The 21246-nt window shown below is 41.0% G+C and overlaps 1 protein-coding gene across 1 annotated transcript in view; it reads right to left on the bottom strand.

Moving 5' to 3' along the window:
• Positions 1-1446: 1446 nt before the first annotated feature.
• The window catches only part of LOC132893556 (fibrinogen C domain-containing protein 1-like), a 193467-nt gene continuing 173667 nt past the window's right edge, over positions 1447-21246 (bottom strand). The window contains exon 8 of the mRNA XM_060932748.1: positions 1447-1709. Within this exon, the coding sequence (XP_060788731.1) occupies positions 1447-1709 (263 nt within the window). The remainder of the gene's footprint in view (positions 1710-21246) is intronic.

Below are 21246 nucleotides of genomic sequence, written 5' to 3'. Positions count from 1 at the left end.
CACTGCTCTGGGTATGTGTGCATGTGTTCACTGCTTCAGATGGGTTAAATGCAGAGGATGAATTTCACTGTGCTTGAAGTGTGCATGTGACAAATAAAGGTTTCTTCTTCTTCTTCTTCTTCTTTTGGTCCCAAAGTTGCTTCTCTAAACATTAGGCCATGGCTCCCCACACCCATATATTCCAGTTAAACATCCTATTCCAGGTTTAGTCCCCCTTTGCTGTTATAATAACCTCTGAACTTGAATTGTAAAGTGTATCCGTGGGGATTTGTGCTCATTCAGCTACAAAATCATTAGTGAGATCAGGCACTGATATTGGATGAGGAAGTCTGGGGTGCAGTCAGTGTTCCAGTTCATCCCAAAGGTGTTCACTGGGGTTGAGTCAGGGCTCTGTGCAGAACGTTTGAGATCTACCGGTACTCTTGCTTCATGCACAGGGGCATTGTCATGCTGGGACAGGTTGGGCTTCTGAGTTCTATTGACCTGGAAACTGTGAAGCTACAGCATGCCAAGACATCCTGTACAATTGTGTGATTCAAACTGTGCGGCAACATTTTGATGAAGAACCACATATGGGTGGGTTTTTAAACTCTTGGCCATATAATGTATATAGAAAGTAATCCCAGAACAAACCTAATCGCTTTTCTGTGACCTGGTAAATGGAAGGTAATACACTATATATTAGATGAGATGTAGTTAAGACACTCTTTTACTATGATCCTCAGCAGGAATAATTGCTGTAATCTGCTCCATAGTACTTCATGTATACAGAGTTCACTTCCAATCAGAAGTGGGCTAATTAAAATAAGGTTTCCATTAATGCAATAATTCCTCCCGTTCCTTGTCCCTCTGGCTCATTGAGATTAATTACTGAACAACATGATATGACAAGCTGTCTACGTACAGGGATTCAGTATCTCTGCTCCATTTATAATAGCCTCTTGGTAATTGTGCATTTTGCTGCATGGTGCCATTGAAGTGCTAGAAGAATAGATAAGGATTTTTTTTCCTCTCTGCTTTCCTGCAGGCTTAAGTGTCTGAAATACCCAGCTTTCACGACAAAGCTTGATGACAGAATAAAAGGATTTAAAAAAAAACATCTTCTGTACATCATACAACCTAAATCTTCAGGGATAATCATTTGCTTTTTCAAACAAAAGTCTTGAAAAATCCTTAGTATTTTTTTTTTTTTTTGCATTTCATCAACAATATCCTTAAGACATAACTGACTTCATGGTTTCATAATATTCAGAGAAGTAACCGGCTAGAGTGCACTTCAACACTGAGACTACACTACGACTGGAAAAAGGGTTTGGAAACAGAAGCAGGCAAAACAGGAGCAGAATACATCATCATCATTATCATCATCATCATCATACAGTCCTCATACATTTCTGTAGCTAGAGTCTCTAATGCCTACACGCTGAACATCCTCTTGTGCTTCACTCATTCGTTTTGCTCACATGTAGGCCTGATTTTCATCTCTGTGAATTTCAGAGAGTACTGCAAACCAGTCCAGGAGTACCACTCGATGCCGTCAGCGTAGGATGAGTGCTGGCCGCGGAGGTACTGCCCATTCAGGTTGGACATGTGGCAGTTCCGGTACCACCAGGCTCCGTGGTAGAAGGAGGCGCAGTTGTTCTCCGAGTGATCGTTGTCCTTGTCCTTGGTAGTAAACTTCATGCCGTTGTGTTTGAGCAGTGAGTCACCTGAAACAACAGAGACAGGCAGGATGACACTGTGAACCAGTGACACAGTTAATTAGTGGACGAGTTTCTTGCCTTCTTAATGCGTTTGAGATCTCATCTCATCTCATCTCATCTCATCTCATCTCATTATCTCTAGCCGCTTTATCCTGTTCTACAGGGTCGCAGGCAAGCTGGAGCCTATCCCAGCTGACTACGGGCGAAAGGCGGGGTACACCCTGGACAAGTCACCAGGTCATCACAGGGCTGACACAGAGACACAGACAACCATTCACACTCACATTCACACCTACGGTCAATTTAGAGTCACCAGTTAACCTAACCTGCATGTCTTTGGACTGTGGGGGAAACCGGAGCACCCGGAGGAAACCCACGCGGACACGGGGAGAACATGCAAACTCCGCACAGAAAGGCCCTCGCCGGCTACGGGGCTCAAACCCGGACCTTCTTGCTGTGAGGCGACAGCGCTAACCACTACACCACCGTGCCGCCCTACTTCAACTGTAATAATCCATATTATGTCAAGAACCGTTCAACGAAGTAAAGAGAAACAGCATCCATCATTACTTTAAGACATGAAGTGTCTTTTAATTCATAAAAATAAAGAAAAAACATTGAATTAGAAGCAGCGTCTAAACTTTTGACCGGTACTGTAGGTCTCACCGGAGAGAGCAGTGAGACAGGGTGTCATTATGCTACACTGTTTTAATGACAATAAATCTGAATTGAATTGAACAGAATTGAATTACCACCTCAGCAACAGTGTCTTTTCTGAGGCAGTCAGATTACTGAATACACTACTGCCTCCTAACACCCTCCTGATCTAATCAAACCCTTCCCAACACCCACACTACTACGACTATCACTTCACTTGCAGTTTAATATGCCGCAGTGAGACACTTTTTACAACTGGGCTCTTTTTCTACCCAACTGCATGACCGTGTATAACAGGCATATTCAAACTTTTCTCCACTTTTCCCTCATTGTTCAGTTTTTTTTGAGAACTTGCACCTTGAGCACTGGACTAAACATAATGAATATGAGCTGGAGGAAGGAGTAGGGCTTCCAGAGAGTGTCAGTTTCAGGTGCTGGCTGCAAAGTCATCTGAAATGTTCAAATTTTTTTTATTGTGCAGGGCATTTTCCTTTGTCTCGCAAGAACAATATAATGAGGACGAGATGTGATCATTTTGATGGGTCGCTTTTCTCCATTTTGGGACTGAATATCTTACCTCTTGAGATAAACAGTATGGCCTTACGGAAACAGTCGAATGTGAGGAGCTTTAACTAATTAGCATAACTATGGAACTGCGTGGGGCGGCACGGTGGTGTAGTGGTTAGCGCTGTCGCCTCACAGCAAGAAGGTCTGGGTTCGAGCCCCGAGGCCGGCGAGGGCCTTTCTGTGCGGAGTTTGCATGTTCTCCCCGTGTCCACGTGGGTTTCCTCTGGGTGCTCCGGTTTCCCCCACAGTCCAAAGACATGCAGGTTAGGTTAACTGTGACTCTAAATTGACCGTAGGTGTGAATGTGAGTGCGAATGGTTGTCTGTGTCTATGTGTCAGCCCTGTGATGACCTGGTGACTTGTCCAGGGTGTACCCCGCCTTTCGCCCGTAGTCAGCTGGGATAGGCTCCAGCTTGCCTGCGACCCTGTAGAACAGGATAAAGCGGCTAGAGATAATGAGATGAGATGAGATGGAACTGCGTCATACCAAGATGGTGACGTGCAGAAAACATCGTGATTCTGCATCGACCTCGGAGAGTAACAGAAGACATTTGTCTTCTGTTTCACGGATCTATCAAAAACAGCAACAGAGAATATTCTGTTTTTGTGTTATTGTTTCTTTCTCTGTAAGATCAAAAAACATTCGGTGTATAACTCCATACTCGCTACCGTGGAGTCGAGCTCATGCATTTTAAGGCTAGGATAGCTAAGCGCTAGCTAGAATGATTTCGTTATCGGTCTAGTAAAATGACATGATCTAACCTTGCTCTAGTTGCACTCACTAGGCAGACTTTTCTTTTCTTTTCTGCTGGAGGGAGAGCCGAGTCCTCCATGTTTGCTCACACTGACTTTTCTTGGTTAAAAGTAGGTCAAACACATCCCACGGTGGTCACATGATATTGTTGCTCACTTGCTTCGGCAATCTCCAGAATCATAAAATGCGAGACGCTTTTTATCTCGGCAAAACATTTACATAGAGGATACACGATGTGTGCAGCATCGAAACATCTTGAAACTCCAACAGCAATAGAAATAGAACATTTTGCCCAGAATTCAACTTTGCAGTCAGAACATTTAATATGAGAAAATTCAAAACACTGAAATCATTCCAGATCCATATGTTGATTTGCTCATCTTCTGTTTTTATTGAGGGGGAACGACAGTGGCACTTTTGGCATATTCATACTCTGAAGTTAAAATGCAGTGTTCGCAGGTTCAAAAGTTATTATTGAGTATTTATTGTGCAGTGTATTTTTTGTTCACTTTGTTGCTTGTCTCACACAGACATGTATTTGGACCTTATAGTTCTGTGTACCATGCTACTGTATGCTATTATGGATTGTAACATTTCAATAACATGTATATGAGTTATAAGAAAGGACAATAAAACCCTCTGGACTTCATTTAAACATTATCTAGAATTAGTTTTCTTCATTTTCAACAAGTGAATTAACAGATTACACTTTCCTTTGAAAGAAAAATTAATAGTAGTATGTTTCAAAAAAAAAAAGTCCTTCTCAGTCTCTTTCAAAAATGAAATTTTTAATTTCTTTCCAGGAATGTTCATTGCCTTTGACCATCTTCAGTTTCCCTAGAGTATAAAAACAAGGTTGAATGCATCTGTTTCAGATTAACTTTTACCAGAAATTAATTAACATTTTGTACAGATTCATGTCCAGTGTCATGAAAAAGTATTTGCCCCTCCCTGATTTCTTCTGTTTTTGCACACATCACAGTTAAATGTATCAGATCTTCAAATACAATTTAATAAGACAAAGACAACCAAGGTTTTAAATGATCATTTCATTTATGGGTGGTACAGTGGTGTAGTGGTTAGCGCTGTCGCTTCATAGCAAGAAGGTCCGGGTTCGAGCCCCGTGGCCGGCGAGGGCCTTTCTGTGCGGAGTTTGCATGTTCTCCCCATGGGTTTCCTCCAGGTGCTCCAGTTTCCCCCACAGTCCAAAGACATGCAGATTAGGTTAACTGGTGGCTCTAAATTGACCGTACATGTGAGTGTGAATGGTTGTTTGTCTCTATATGTCAGCCCTGCGATGACCTGGCGACTTGTCCAGGGTGTACCCCGCCTCTCGCCCATAGTCAGCTGGGATAGGCTCCAGCTTGCACATGGCCCTGCACAGGATAAACGGTTGCAGATAATGGATAGATGGATGGATTTCATTTATGGAAGGAAAAATTGTTGTCCAACATCAACTTTTTCAATTGTGTGAAAAAGTAATTGCCCCCTTAGCCGCTCAATTAAACAGTTAACCAAATGAATTTGATAATTGGGTTCAATTTTATGAAACACACTCTGGCTTGATTAACGCCTGACCTGTTGAATATAAACATCACTTAAATAAAGTCTTTCCAGCAATGTGAAGTAGGATGAAAGGTATGAATGTTTGGTAGAGATGAGAAAGAAAATTATATATCAGTCTGGAAAGGGTTACAAAGCGATTTCTAAGGCTCTGGGACTCCAGCAAAGGGGGGGGGGGTCAGGGCCATTATCTCCAAATGGAGAAAATTTGGATAGTTGGCCTACCAAATTTCCAAGAATGCATCAACAACTCATACAGGAAGTCACCAAGAAACCCAAACAAATGCCCAAGAAACAACTATCAGAAAGAGGCTGGGCAAAATTCGTATCTATGGAAGCTCTGCAAGGTGAAAACCGCTGCTAATCAAGAGGAACACAAAGGCCCTGTCCACACGGCAACGGATTCAGGTGACTCCGATACAATTGCTTATCGTTTAGGCCTGGCGTCCACACGGCACTGGCGTTTTGGGTGCCCAAAACGCAATCTTTTTGAGAACGGGTTCCAGAGTGGAAAGATCTGGCAACGTTGCTGTTGTGAAGTCGTCTGGATGAGTAGAACGGATTTGTTTATGATGACGTCACAACCACATGACTGTGAGAGCTTCACGCCGGGTAGAAGTGTAACGAATATCACCAGGAAAAAGCCTTACAGAGCACTAGTGAGAGTGAAACACGAGCTTGGATATTATTATTATTATTATTATTATTATTATTATGTTCAGTGTTAGTTCACAGTAGTAATGCAAGAAGCAGAATAGTGACAGTAATAGTGAAGCAAAAACATGCAATTGTACAAACACTGCAGCTCTACAGCAAAATATTCATTTATGAAATGGTCTGATTCTTAACACCAGTAGTGCCAATGATCTTCTCATTGCGATGCGATGCGAGTTGTCAACAAATCCTATAACTTCGTTCATGAAACGCGCTTACAAAATATTTTCACTGTGAATATTTATTGTGTAATGGTGCAATCCCGCCAGCAAAAATAGGGAAAAAAAGGAGCGATCTCACCTCTTCAGATGTTGATTTAAGTCCGACAATACATTCCTCAAAAAGGGCGTAGAGGAGCAAATTAATCCAATTTATTCCGGACCATTAAAGACGCCGCCTTCCGCGTAGAATCATACGTCATCCTCGCCGCCATATTGGATAGGTCAAAGCGGAGAATAAAGATTCATGTGCTGCCTTTAACTGTACCAACAGGTTTACCGTCCAAACGAGATCACATGGGATTACCTTTCACAGGTGAGAAACAAATTAATCCATCAACGTGTAGTATTCAATTTATTCCGGACCATTAAAGACGCCGCCTTCCGCGTAGAATCATACGTCATCCTCGCCGCCATATTGGAAAGGTCAAAGCGGAGAATAAAGATTAGCTGCGTTTAACTGTACCAACAGGTTTGCCGTCCAAACGAGATCACATGGGATTACCTTTCACAGGTGAGACTGGAAAAATACTTTTCATTGTATTTGGTCATTATAATGTAACTTTACAAACAGATTTTCCTGACTTTGTGGCTAATATGAAGTCTCGCGCATTATGCGCATGCGTCCTTACTTCTTCTATTGTTCTGGTGTCTCCGAAGGGACCGTCTTACAGCGCCCCTAGAGGTGTGGCATGTGTATTGCATCGTTTTCAGCAAGCGTTGCATTGCCATATGGACCTGATATTTTACTGATTGTTGCCCATTTGGACGCGATATATTTTTAAATAACATCTCGTTGCCGTTGTCGTGTAGATGTAGCCAAAGGCTCCTCTCTCAAAACAAGGCTCATCAAACTGTTGTGTTCTGCACTTTCACAACATACATTCAATGAACACAGAAATCAAGTTAACGATGCTTTTACTGGGCTTTTCTGCAGACACATTACATTGCCTTTTTACTGTGTGGATGCACTATTACTCTAGTTCACTGTATCAAGTATCATAGTACATATCAAGTATCATACGAATAACAGAAAAGTAGTTCCTTAAATTTAACTAAAAGTAGTTCCCACATTGATGTGAACATTATATTTCCTCCCTTGCAGCATTGATGTCTATCATAATACAAAATTCAATGGAAAACTCAAACCCATTGGCAAGTAAACCTTGGTTACTACATAGATCTTAACATCAATGCTGAACACTTAAAGAGAAACTGAAGGGAAATGTTTTATTATCAAAATTCTATTTCTCATTTTATAAAATGTAGGAATACATTTCTGACAGCTATTTTGTCCCTGCTATAGCAAGTTATGAGTGTTTTAAATATGCTATGCAATATATATCAGTCCATATGTCAAAGCAATGGCTGTAAATGAGATTCACTGAGACCTGTGCAAGACATCGTAGGACGAAGTAAAAAATACAGCGGAAATCAAAGTGACCAACATCTGCCAATGTTGTCAAAAGACACACGCGCCCTCTTTTGAATGCTGATGTAATCAAGCTGGAAGTTTTCCCTGTGTCCAAAATCGCTCCCTACTCACTATATAGGGCACTATATAGTGTGGACTCCATTTTGTAGTGCTGTCCGAAACCTTAGTGAGGATTATGTGGGAAATGTGCTCAGTATAATACGTATTTATCACAAAAATACATGCATGTATTAATTATTTTGAAAACACACCAGCCGCCTGATTTGGCACATTTTAATTGTGCAACAGTAATGACATAAATACCAGTGCGACAGACTAGTCCTTATCCTGTCATTTTTCCAACTCTTCTCTACTCCACGTTGGTTCGAAGTCATATGGAATAATCTCCATCACTGATGAAGCTGGCAAATCTCAAAATTAATCTAAATTGGAATGATATGGGGCGGCACGGTGGTGTAGTGGTTAGCACTGTCGCCTCACAGCAAGAAGGTTCTGGGTTTGAGCCCAGCGGCCGGCGAGGGCCTTTCTGTGCAGAGTTTGCATGCTCTCCCCGAGTCCATGTGGGTTTCCTCTGGGTGCTCCGGTTTCCCCCACAGTCCAAAGGCATGCAGGTTAGGCTAATTGGTGGCTCTAAATTGACCATAGGTGTGAGTGTGAATGGTTGTCTGTGTCTACGTGTTAGCCCTGTGATGACCTGGCAACTTGTCCAGGGTGTACCCCGCGTCTCGGCAATAGTCAGCTGGGATAGGCTCCAGCTTGCCTGCGACCCTGTAGGACAAGACAAGCGGCTACAGATAATGGATGGATGGATGGATGGATGGATGGAATGATATGGCAATCTGGCCGCTGTGTAAACAGTTTTCAAAATGGCGGTGCTGACACTTCACATTTGAAGTCTCGCACAAGTCTCATGAAGATCGCGCGGATAAGCGACGCCTGCCGTGGACCAAATGAACTACATTCAACATGGCTAAAAACCGAAAAGGCCGATAAGTGTAATATAATATGCCAATACAAGTCACGATATAAGGTTAATACAACCGAAAACGTAATTGAATAACATGTTAATTAAGAAATAAAGCAAGTTTAAAAATGACTTCAGTTCCCCTTTAAAACTCTAAACACACACACACATTCAACATGAGACAATGACAATGCATAGCTCTTGTTCTCTCTCTCTCTTTTTTTTCCCACAAGTCCAGCCTTTGAGGAGGACGGTGAGCTCTTTCAGGGTTGCGTCTCTCTTGAGGCTCAGAGCCCTGAACAGGAACCTCGGGGCTATTCACGCTAACGGGTGTGTGGTTATCATCATCAGGAGGTGTCTCTGATGCTGTGAATATGAATTCATCAGAATCCTCAGGAACAGGAACGTCATCCTCTGTGTTCTTGTTGGTCGCATTGTGAGCTGTTGCATCTAGCAATTGATCAACATGATGCCGCCAGATAACATCATGTCCAGTCCTCACAGTGTATGCCAGAGGCCCTGTCTTGGACAGGATCTCACCATGGTGCCATTTCTGCTTTGACTGATGGTAATCCCTTGCCCTGTTGGACTTGTTGTCCAATTACAAAGTTTCTAACACAAACCATGAATTCTGTTCTCTACCAGAAACTCTTGAAGGAGAATGTCCAGTCAGTCTGTGATCTGAATCTCAAATGCAAGACAGCGATCTAAAGCACATGAGCATCTCCACCTCTGACTAGTCCAAATCTGCCTTGTCAATGTCCTGACTTGAACTGCATTGAGATGTTCTGGCAGGACCTTAAATGGGTTGTTCATGCTTTACTGTGGCTGAATTAAAGCAATTCCTCAAAGAAGACTGGGCCAGAATTTTTCCATAACAATATGAAAGACTGAGCTCCGGTCATCATACTGTGCATGATGCAGTTATTGCTGCTCAGGTTGGCAAAACAAGTTACTAAGTACTAGGGCTCATTACTGGTATTTTGTGTTTTCTCATGTTTTTCTTGGCTTTTTCTTGGCAAAGAGGAACCCAGCATTTCAAAATTGTAGTACTGTTGTAAGCTGTGAGACACCTTCTCTATTCTAACAACCTGGAAGCTTTTCCTATGAGCCAGGATGCCAGAAATTCTCTTGACTGTAATGTTGTCCAGGAGGGAAAAAAAAAAGGTAGAAATAATGTGGGAACCATAGAAAAATCACTGACTTGCTATGTCTCATTATGTCCCATCATGCAGTTCAATTACTCTGAAGAACTGAGACTGATTAAACAGTAAAAACTATATTGAGTGTAATTTATCATGCCAGACACCTTATTCTCTTTGGGCTGTACATTTTTGTTGTACATAACTCGCTAAAGTATTATTAATTAGCTCGTAAGTTGAACAAATGCAGGTATAAATGACTCGAGGCACAAGCTTTGGTTGTAGGCTGTAGTAATTCCTACCTAGGAATGTTACAATTAAGTAGAACAGGAATTCAGAAGATGAATCAACACAGCAGTGCAGGACAGGAGAGGGAAAAAACGAGCCATGAAGCAAACCACTCGTTTAATGTGCCCTTTTTAAGCAGCGTGATGGACTGCAAGTCTCAAGAATGTAATATGGCTGTGAGTGTTCGGCCTCATCTATTCTAAACTAATCGCAGCTCTCAGATCGTGCTGATAAAATCAGGCTTTACTGCAGCACTGTGGCTCATGCTGGCTCTTTTACTGCAGCAAAGGAGATCACGGCGATATAGTTATGCCATATCATAAAGAAGAGTTACATGCCATAAATCCCTCTCATGTGCCTTGAGAACTCATCAGTGTGTTTAGTGAGGTGATGAATGACCAGAATCATGGCACCTTTCAATGAAAAACAAGTGAATGTTAGAGTGTGAAGGGTTTCCATTAACATCTGAGATCTATTCAATGTTTGAAAAATGTCCTATAATAAACTAAGTTCACAGATAGATGGTGATAATTTTCAGGCTTAATGCCTCAAAACTCAGCACCAAAACCAAAGTAAGATCATATCTATTGCACTCCTGCCATTATTCAAGCAGTTAAATTGAAGCCCTTGTCAGATTGGATTAGATTTACATGGGGAAGTGGGGCAACGTAATCATTCCCTGAGTATCTTTCAGATTTTTGTCCCATTCAAATTTGTCAAGTGAGTCATTTTACGCTGGGATCAGATTCAGCCCGATTTCAGCCCACTTTTGTCACAAACTTCCAGCGTGGGGCCTGAATATGAACACCGGGAACGACAAGCAGGCCTTGTAGTGTCACATAATTGAAGAACAGCTATGTGGCATCTGGGATGGCCCACATCACCCTAATGAAAAGTCTGGCATATCAGAATTTTTTTTTTTTGGTCTCCCGGCCAAGACACAGCAAGAATTTATGGTATTATGATTGCCTAATCTGACATTGTGACCATCATGAAAGACAAAAATATCATGTAGTCTGATCCCGGCATTGGACTAACCACATACTCATGTAGAAATATTCTGCCTTACTTTTATAAAATGACCAGTAGAAATAAACCCAGGAAAAAAAAAAAAAAAAATATATATATATATATATATATATATATATATATATATATATATACCATTTGAGTTGACATTTTAGTCATAAAATTTCTTCATATCCAGTGGGGAAAGAAGAAGCAGCCTTTATTTGTCACATGTACAGTACAGTGAGGCAAAAATGTATTTAGTCAGTCACCAATTGTGCAAGTTATCCCACTTAAAAAGATGAGAGAGGCCTGTAATTTTCATCATAGGTACACTTCAACTATGAGAGACAGAATGAGAAAAAAAAAATCCAGAAAATCACATTGTTTGATTTTTAAAGAACTTATTTGCAAATTATGGTGGACAATAAGTATTTGGTCAATAACAAAAGTTCATCTCAAAACTTTGTCATATACCCTTTGTTAGCAATGACAGAGGTCAAATGTTTTCTGTAAGTCTTCACAAGGTTTTCACACACTGTTGCTGGTATTTTGGCCCATTCCTCCATGCAGATCTCCTCTAGAGCAGTGATGTTTTGGGGCTGTCGCTGGGCAACACGGACTTTCAACTCCCTCCAAAGATTTTCTATGGGGTTGAGATCTGGAGACTGGCTAGGCCACTCCAGGACCTTGAAATGCTTCTTACGAAGCCACTCCTTCGTTGCCCGGGTGGTGTGTTTGGGATCATTGTCATGCTGAAAGACCCAGCCACGTTTCATCTTCAATGCCCTTGCTGATGGAAGGAGGTTTTCACTCAAAATCTCACGATACATGGCCCCATTCATTCTTTCCTTTACACGGATCAGTCGTCCTGGTCCCTTTGCAGAAAAACAGCCCCAAAGCATGATGTTTCCACCCCCATGCTTCACAGTAGGTATGGTGTTCTTTGGATGCAACTCAGCATTCTTTCTCCTCCAAACGCGACAAGTTGAGTTTTTACCAAAAAGTTCTATTTTGGTTTCATCTGACCATATGACATTCTCCCAATCCTCTTCTGGATCATCCAAATGCTCTCTAGCAAACTTCAGACGGGCCTGAACATGTACTGGCTTAAGCAGGGGGACACGTCTGGCACTGCAGGATTTGAGTCCCTGGCGGCGTAGTGTGTTACTGATGGTAGCCTTTGTTACTTTGGTCCCAGCTCTCTGCAGGTCATTCACTAGGTCCCCCTGTGTGGTTCTGGGATTTTTGCTCACCATTCTTGTGATCATTTTGACCCCACGGGGTGAGATCTTGCGTGGAGCCCCAGATCGAGGGAGATTATCAGTGGTCTTGTATGTCTTCCATTTTCTAATAATTGCTCCCACAGTTGATTTCTTCACACCAAGCTGCTTCCCTATTGCAGATTCAGTCTTCCCAGCCTGGTGCAGGTCTACAATTTTGTTTCTGGTGTCCTTTGACAGCTCTTTGGTCTTGGCCATAGTGGAGTTTGGAGTGTGACTGTTTGAGGTTGTGGACAGGTGTCTTTTATACTGATAACGAGTTCAAACAGGTGCCATTAATACAGGTAACGAGTGGAGGACAGAGGAGCCTTTTAAAGAAGTTGTTACAGGTCTGTGAGAGCCAGAAATCTTGCTTGTTTGTAGGTGACCAAATACTTATTTTACCAAGGAATTTACCAATTAATTCATTAAAAATCCTACAGTGTGATTTCCTGGATTCTTTCCCCCCATTCTGTCTCTCATAGTTGAAGTGTACCTATGATGAAAATTACAGGCCTCTCTCATCTTTTTAAGTGGGAGAACTTGCACAATTGGTGGCTGACTAAATACTTTTTTGCCCCACTGTATACTCAAGCACAGTGAAATTCGCCCTCTGCATTTAACCCATCTGAAGCAGTGAACACATACATAAGTGAGCAATGAGCACATACACATACCCAGAGCAGTGGGCAGCTATGCCACAGCACCCGGGGAGCAGTTGGGGGTTAGGTGCCTTGCTCAAGGACACTTCAGCCCAAGGTGGCCCCATGTTAACCTAACCACATGTCTTTGAACTGTAGGGGGAACTGGAGCACCTGGAGGAAAGACACAGGGAGAACATGCAACGTCCATGCAGAAAGGCCCCCGTCAGCCACTGGGCTCGAACCCAGAACCTTCTTGCTGTGAGGCGACAGTGCTACCGTAACTACTACATCATCGTGCCACCCAAAAGAGGTTTTGCACATTTCCTTTATGGTGAAGACATGGCCGAATGGTTAGAGAAGCAGACTTGGGCCCAAAAGGTCACCAGTTTGATTCCCTGGGCTAGCAGGAATGGTTGAAGTGCCCTTGAGCAAGGCATCTAACCACCAACTGCTTCCCAGGCTGCTCACCGCTGTGGGTATGTCAGGGTCTTGTTGTATGTTGCTCTGGATAAGAACATCTGCTAAATGGCTGTAATGTAAAATAGAGACACTCTAGGAAGTCATCTATTCTATGGTCCTTATTGAAATCAAGAACAGAACAATACAATATAGACTGCATTTACACTGCAAAAACTGGAATCTCACCAAGTGAAAATGTCTTAAATATGGCCAAATTTATCTATCTTTTTTTTTTTACAATAAACCAAATGTAATATTATTAATCCCATTTCGAGACATTTGTATTCAGTTTGAGCTTCTTATTCTCTTGGCAGATAATTCTGCACCTTTCTAGCAATAAATGAAATGAGCAAAAAAAAATTATCAGAGTAAAATTATTTGCCAATAGAATTTCATATGACGGGTGTAGGGCAGCATGGTGGTGTAGTGGTTAGCACTGTCGCCTCACAGCAAGAAGGTCCTGGGTTCCAGCCCAGCGGCCAATGGGGGCCTTTCTGTGTGGAGTTTGCATGTTGTCCGCGTGGGTTTCCTCCGGGTGCTCCGATTTCCCCTCCAGTCCAATGACATACAGGTTAGGTTAATTGGTGGCTCTAAATTGACTGTAGGTGTGAATGTGAGTGTGAATGGTTGTTTGTCTCTGTGTGTCAGTCCTGTGATGATCTGGTGGCTTGTCCAGGGTGTACCCCGCCTTTCGCCCATAGTCAGCTGGGATAGGCTCCAGCTTGCCCGCGACCCTGCACAGGATAAGTGGTTATGGATAATGGATGGATGGATGAATTTGGTTATAGTCTTGATATTTTCACTTGATGTCATTTTTTACAGTGTAAAAGGTCGAGTTATTATCGAGCTCCTAGCACAGCTATAGTCTATACACATTGTGACCATGTGACCTTCTAATTATCAAACGCAACATGCACATGGTCACAAGCTCTACAGCAAACATTCAGTTTGTATTAAAACAAGTTGTATGTAGAAGACATGGGACTTTTCGCATGACGAGCATGTCTACATTTTGAAGACACGCCCACCACTGTGATCTTTATCGAGATTCCTTATTGTGTCGATCACAGTGATGCATGATCATTACAGATGTCTGACAGTAACATTACTGAATGTCCAGAAAGCTTATCCAGTCCAAACAGTATACAAACTACTTTCTGAAAGCAAGTGTCGGCTAGAACTAACACCAGTAGTTCACTCCATGCCATGTTAATAAAGGTTACAATTTGGGTGGAATTGTGCACAAAACACTTCCGACTACATGTGGATATTCACTCAGCAGTGCATTTCAAAGCATAACAACTCTTTGAAATGTGTGTAATTTCATTCTAGAATATTCTACTCATATGCTCAATCATCTTTTCCGACACATTGTTTGATGATGTACCACCGTCCCGTAAAGAACGTTGTGCTGATACTTAGAACAGGCTTCAAAGCTGAAGCACCTGAATGGATGAATAAAATTCAAATACCTATTACTTATACACTCGTTCATAAAAAGGCTCTTGATGAATACATTAGAAGAGGATTATGCATGATTTTACTACAGAAGTGTTGGCACTGCTAAAAAAAAAAAAAAAAAGCAATAGCAGACATCCACAAAAAGATGAATTTTACCACAAATACCCTCGTGCATAGCAGTGGCTCCATACTAACAGCACAAATAATAGATAGCACCTAGAGTCCTGTGTTTTTACTGATTATAGCCCATAGTCTGCTCTCTTGGTGTCTCTTTGTTTACAAGACTGAAGCTTGTGAATTTAAAGAACAACATTCAACAAGATAAAGTTGGTGGATGGGGACATTGCCGCTGTCTCAAGGAAATGTGCATATTTTACACCCTGCTTCCTTCCTCCTTTTGGAAATACCTTTTCTGCCGAACGAATTTTATTGGCATTTGATCTGTTACTAAGACAAAGGCTTTGTTCAAAGTGTTTAAGGTTTCATCAAATGATTGTGAAGTACTCAAGTACTCAAACGACTGATAATAACAGATTATGCTATAGCATTTGATCTAAGAATATCTTAATTCGAGTTCCTTTGATTAAACTTCTGCCAATTCCCATTGTATTAGGTATAAATTATTATTAGACATACAGGAAACTTTTTCCACGGAATAAAAACACGTTCTATTCCCTTCTAGCGGCTTTCATTCATTTGGTTCGATAGCATGCAGTATTGTTATCATATCGCTTATCCTACGTGTATTACGTCACTCTACCCAACGGAGAATGAGAGTGCAATACTGTCACGATGTCGCACGTTATCAAGACAACATGACGTCATACGTCGGAGTTGATGCGAATATTTAATGAGAGTTTTCTGCTGCGTATGCACAGAACCATTTCTGTGTTCGCTGGGAAAGACAAAGACGTGTTGAACACCCAAAAGGCTACCAAAACTTCATTAGATATTCTTCTACAAAAGAAAAAACATACCAACGGACATGAAAAAAATGGAAAAGAGACACGTCAGAGACGTAAAACTTCCGCGCTAACAAGCATCTGTGACAATTTGTAAACAAACATGGCCGCCAGGTTTGTGTTGGAAGATTTTGAGAGAATTTTGGCTGCCAGGTCGCTCTGTTGTGTATCGTTGTTGATTTTAAAAGTAACGAAGTAAATTACACAGGGAAATTAATACTTAAGTATGAGTGAAAAATACTGTTGTGAGTGTGCATGGAAGAAGAGTCTGGACACAGAAATATTAGTTTCTCGGTCGTTAGCCTGTGCTACTTGCTCTTGATAGCACTGGCTTGACTGCTTTATTAGCATTTGCTAACATGACTGATGAATGCTACACCGGTTGGAAGGTTACTGCACTGCTGTGCTAACTGCGCCAAGTCACAGGTGAGCTAGCACTGGGCGTCGAGAATGCTGACATAAAGAGAGTATGTATAATAAGTATAATACTGGCTGGCTTTTTTCATGGTCTATCAGATATATTCAATTCAGCTACTCATCTTCGACTCGTTCAGTATCATGCTAGCTGAATGGAATATATCTGATAGACCACTCAAAGCCAGCCAATATGATTTAAATACCTGATTATCCACCATATAATAACCGAAACATGAGTAGCTCCTTCTAAGCAATAAGCAAAAGAGAATTATGGGAAACTAACTCTGTTAAACATTAAGCTGCCTGCTACTCGGCCCAAAACTTAAACCTCCTGTCCAAACTTGGCTTTCTCATTTTGGTGATGTCTGGACTCTGTGGAGCAGACTTCCATTTGCTGGACACACTATTATTTAGGTTGTCGAGGATACAGAACTTTTTCACCCCAAACGTAACCTCAATCTGCCTTTCAGAAAAATTGCATTTCATGGGTTTCTGGGGTTTTTTTTTTTAGTTTTTTTTTTCCCCCCCAAGCCTGTGGAACTGTTTCACTCACACAGCGTAACAGGTAATGGTGTAGACACCCTCTAGAATTAAGGCCACCACACACCAAAAACAAAATGGAAGCATTTTATTCACTTGAAATGTACAAAAAAAAACCCACATACACGAGATCTGACCAAAAAAAAAAGTCCACATTGTTCACAGAAGTGCAATAATTTTACTTCACAGATTTTTGAAGATGGATGACAAGCAGCAGTTCAGAAAATGACTGTGCAGTTGTTTTAGAAAGTCAGAGAAATTTAAAAAAAACCTGTAATTGGATTCACTCAGTTTTGAAGCACTAAAATATAGCCAATTCTATTAGCTCATTCAAAAGCTTGAACTATGTGAGAAAGGAGATAAAAGACCAACAAATCTGGAATGTAAAAATCTTCATGCTTTGATACAAACACAAGTCTATCAGTAGCCATTTTAACTAATGTTATTATAAACTTTTTTTTTTTTTTTGGTTGATCAGCCTGGTATTCATGCATTACATTACATATAGTGATTTAGCAGACGCTGTTATTCAGAGCGAGATACAACATACCCAGAGGAGCTGGGGGCTAGGTGCCTTGCTCAAGGACACTTCAGCCATTCCTGCTGGTCCAGGGAATCGAACTGGCGAACATTTGGGCCTAAAGCTGCTTTTCGAACCATTAGGCCATGGATTCCCCCTTCATGCATTTGACAAAACTCAAATCTGAAACTGTCTGAAGTCTGGGTGTGTACATTGCCACAAAGAAGCATGTGCTTGTTTAATTTGTCTGGCACTTATACAGACTGTGTGCAATTACTTTTACATATTTACAGATTTAAAGTATGAATAATCTATTTATTTTATTAGAAATATTAAATAAAACAAGACAAGGAATAAAAGGCACTGGAGCATGCTGTTATAGGAAAATAATCAATCATGCATGGAAGTTGTGTTTTATTCCTCTTTTAACAGTTAGTTCTAGTTCACTAATTTGATTGGTTGACCAGCATTCCAAAGTGCTTATATTTCCTCACTATAACTGCACTGGGGCATTTCAGAGCGTGTATCACTCCGCTCGTCCGTGTTTGCTACGTGAACTTCTACTTCGTACAGTAAAGTTAGCGACATCATCAGTGGACATAGGAAACGATACTTTTCAGGAATTTATTTTTTACTTAAAATATGAAACTCATCAGATGACGATGAAAAGAAGGAAGGGACACCAATTTTACCAGAAGCACCTTTAGTGTTAAGAAATCAATTTGAGCCAGCTAGCCGACGTACTGTAAAGTTAGTGTAGCTTCTTCGGGATCTATTTCCACTAACGGAGCAAAAGTAAACAGAACTTTAGGCCATATTGTATCCAAAATGTCCCTTACTGGATTAATTAATTATTGATTAATTATTAATAACTACGGCACTCAGCCTGCAGGTTCATTCCAACAGCTGAATCACAGCCATGTTGTTATTCAGTTTTTATAATTACACTCTTTCTCATGCTTAAATATAACAGCAGTTTGGCCATGATTGCAGTTTTCATTCATTATAAAATAAAAGGTCTTACTTTGTTATCAGGTTATAGGTATATTCATTGTTGAGGAATGCTCACAAAACAAGTTGTCACGTTATTAAGAAACTGGGAAACACAAAGTCCTCTGTCCTCCAGGCAGAAAACATCTTTGTCAAATAACAATTAATTATCAAATTGTTGAGGCGACTCTCCGTTCACAAAGATCTTTATTTTGTAGCCTTTGAGGAGGTTCGTGACTCACTAACAGTGAAAAACCGCACTTGCGGAGATTCTTCCAGGTTCAAAAAATGATCAGGATTTATTTACATAGACGCAAAAAGTCTCCGTGGTTGACTTCAAGCAAAAATAAAACAAAATTAAGTTAAAATTAAATAACTTAAATGGTCAATAATCTGTTTCACTCCTTCCACCCAAAGACAACACAGCACCCTCAGCTGACATCTATCACCCCATTATGCAGACCAGATGACCTAATTAGGAGGAGGAGGAAAGACCAATCCATCGCAGGCAAGCTGGAGCCCATCCCAGCTGACTATGGGTGAGAGGTGGGATACACCCTGGACAAGTCACCAGGTCATTGCAGGGCTAACACACAGAGACAAACAACCATTCACACCTATGATCAAGTTAGAGCCACCAGTTAGCCTAACCTGCACGTCTTTGGACATACAAACTCCACACAGAAAGGCCCCTATCAGCCACTGGGCTCGAACCCAGAACCTTCTTGCTGTGAGGCAACAGTGCTAACCACTACACCACGGTGCCACCAAGACCAAACCAGCATATTTATATTATTTACACATATTTAAAAGCTTAAGATTTAATCATAAATTACTTTTCTATCATTACAAAAAAGAAACAAATATATCCTTAGTCTAATAATAATAATAATAATAATATTGTCAATTGGCTCCAATACAAATAACAGCACCATTTTATTCAGTTTGTTACTAGGCTTAGATTACTATGAACATCCGCCAGTAAAGTCCTTGTGAATTAGTCATTACTATAGAACCGATAACGTATTAGAGCAAGTGGATTAATATAAACTAGTGCTGTCAAAAATGTCGCGTTATTAACGCGTTAACTTGACTCAATTTTAACGGCGATAATTTTTTTATCGCGAGATTAACGCTCTGTGACATGATGCCACGCCCCGCACAGCCAGAGTCCTCTGCCCTCCCCCGAAGAGCCACGGTGCTCGGCTTAGGTTTCGTTTTCCCATCGGCGGCTCCAGCCCCACTTTGCAGTGGCTGTGACAAGACGTGTTATGCTCTGCAATAATAAAAAAAAAAAACACATTGGTACAACCAGTGTTCGAACTATGCCGATATTTTCGGGGGGGTCCCTTTTTTTTCCCTTGGGGGGTGCTTGCGCTTGTCTCAGAGCGCGGATCTCCATCGCGCGCTCACTTCGGATATGCAAATGCTTCCCGTTACACACGATTGCTATGTCAATAAACATCATTTTGCCAATATTTTAGAGACCCCCCCAACATTTCCCAAATCATGTTTTCAAGGGATCTCATGTCTGTTTCAGGGGATCTCGGATCCCCCCGAGTACCCCCGTAGTTCGAACGGTGAGCAAGCCCATTCACTTTTTTATGCTGATAAGAGAATTTACAATGGTTTTTCATGTGACAAAAATGTGCGATTAAATTGTGATTAATCGCGAGTTAACTATGACAGTCGCGACATTAATCGCGATTAAATATTTTAAACGCTTGACAGCACTAATATAAACCTGGGTTTTACCTCCGAGCCAGCACTACTGTCAGCATTTCTGTTATAGAAAGTTAATCGACACTTTCTGACCAATCAGATTGAGAATCTGTGCTGCTGATTAACACAGCGTTCAATAACCCCAGCCTTCAGTCACTATAATTCACACGTCTTATGTGTGTTAATTTGTGAATCATATCCAGTTCACAGTTGTTTGTTTCTGCTTGGAGCTCTTCCTGAACTGAACTGAACTGAACTGAACTGAACTGAAGCTTTGAAGTAATTTCGATCCTGCTGTTAAGTGAAGAAATCCTCTCGTGAGATAGACTTGATGATTAATAGAAGATATATACAGATAGGGATGACATTAGAAGCCAGTGATATTTTTTCTTCGATAAACAGATAAACACGAGGATCATTAACTGCCTTGTTTGCTGCTATTTCATTCTAACAAGTAAGTGATAAATTCCAGCACAAGATTGCTGTGCCAAAGGAAAGCCATGTTTATAATAAAAAGAAAAGCATAATCAGAGATAACGAGAAAGCTGATAAGTGCTGGCTTTTCAATAATAAGAACGGAAAGTGCTGCATTATGGATGTTTTGAATCAGAAACCTGAAGGCATCCTGGTTAATTAGAGCAGAGTGTAAGCAGCCTTCTATCCCTGATTTATGTTAATAGAGTGCTTGTTTATGACTTCCATAATAATGAACTGTCTGCTTTCTTGAAATATCATTTAGTGTATGTGTTCATTATCATTGCTCTTTTCAGTGCTCTGAAGGTCAGATCAGTGAGTTAGGCTCGAGACGAAAGCGAGGAACCCAGAGCTGGTTCAAGCAGAAACCCAATTAAAGTTAGTTACAGGACTCGAGGACAGTGCAGGTAAAGCATGTCTGTACTTCGGATTAAAATTCCATGTCTTATTATTGATAAATCAAATGTAAAATGTCAACTTAATTTATTTCTAACTTGAAATTATGGTCGCAGACATAAAATATACCAATAGTTTAATGCAGCTTATTATGAAATGCCAGATTGCTGAACCTCAGAAAATCCTAAAACAAACTTTTCTGAACTCCATTTTGGCCCAAAAAGCCAATTTTTCCTTGTCATGTTTCTCAACTTCTGAAGAAAAGAAAATCCACTTTTTACTGAAGTTATTTCCTAACAATTACAGCATACCAAACAAAGCTCAGCCTATTTTTTTTCCTCTCAGAGGAAAAAGGCTGTATAGTGTAGAGCTCTTTTGTACAGCAT

The sequence above is a fragment of the Neoarius graeffei genome, chromosome 10 (assembly GCF_027579695.1).
Source record: "Neoarius graeffei isolate fNeoGra1 chromosome 10, fNeoGra1.pri, whole genome shotgun sequence".
NCBI lineage: Eukaryota > Metazoa > Chordata > Actinopteri > Siluriformes > Ariidae > Neoarius > Neoarius graeffei.
This window is presented reverse-complemented; position numbering and strand designations above follow the sequence as displayed.